The following is a 533-nucleotide window of genomic DNA, read 5'->3' as shown; positions in this document are numbered from 1 at the left end:
CACCAAGGTCTTGGTGGGGTCATCAAAGGTCATTATGGGGCCATTGAGGTCTTCATGGTGCCATCAAAGTCTTTGAGGTGCCGTCAAGCTCTTGGTGGAACCATCAAAGGTCTTCATGGTGCCACCATCCATGTTTTTGGTGCTTCCACCATCATTACCACGGTGCCACCATCACTCTTATGGTGTCACCACCACCACCATGATGTCCCCATCACCATCTCCATGGTCTTCTCCACCACCCAGGTGCGGGACGTCCGCATCATCTCCGACCGCAACTCGCGGCGCTCCAAGGGCATCGCCTACGTCGAGTTCTGCGAGATCCAATCGGTGCCCTTGGCCATCGGCCTGACCGGCCAACGTCTCCTCGGGGTCCCCATCATCGTCCAGGCTTCTCAGGTGGGGTTGGAGGAGGTTCTAGTTGGGTTTGAGGAGGTTCTAGTTGGGTTTGAGGTGGTTCTGGTTGGGTTTGGGTGGATCTAGTTGGGTTTGAGAAGGTTCTTGGTGGGTTTTGGTGGGTTCTCATGGGGTTTGAG

At 55.5% G+C, this 533-nt stretch overlaps 1 protein-coding gene across 1 annotated transcript in view; it reads left to right on the top strand.

Annotated features, from left to right (window-relative positions):
* Window positions 1–54: 54 nt before the first annotated feature.
* The window catches only part of LOC104521259 (probable RNA-binding protein 23), a gene marked incomplete at its 3' end in the record, with an annotated part of 1,087 nt that continues 608 nt past the window's right edge, over window positions 55–533 (top strand). Inside the window, exon 1 of the mRNA XM_010163200.1 lies at window positions 55–396. Within this exon, the coding sequence (XP_010161502.1) occupies window positions 55–396 (342 nt within the window). The remainder of the gene's footprint in view (window positions 397–533) is intronic.

This window comes from Antrostomus carolinensis, unplaced genomic scaffold, assembly GCF_000700745.2.
Source record: "Antrostomus carolinensis isolate BGI_N321 unplaced genomic scaffold, ASM70074v2 scaffold28372, whole genome shotgun sequence".
In the NCBI taxonomy this organism is placed as follows: domain Eukaryota; kingdom Metazoa; phylum Chordata; class Aves; order Caprimulgiformes; family Caprimulgidae; genus Antrostomus; species Antrostomus carolinensis.
Note: the sequence above shows the minus strand (reverse complement) of the source record. Positions and strands in the feature narration are given on the sequence as shown.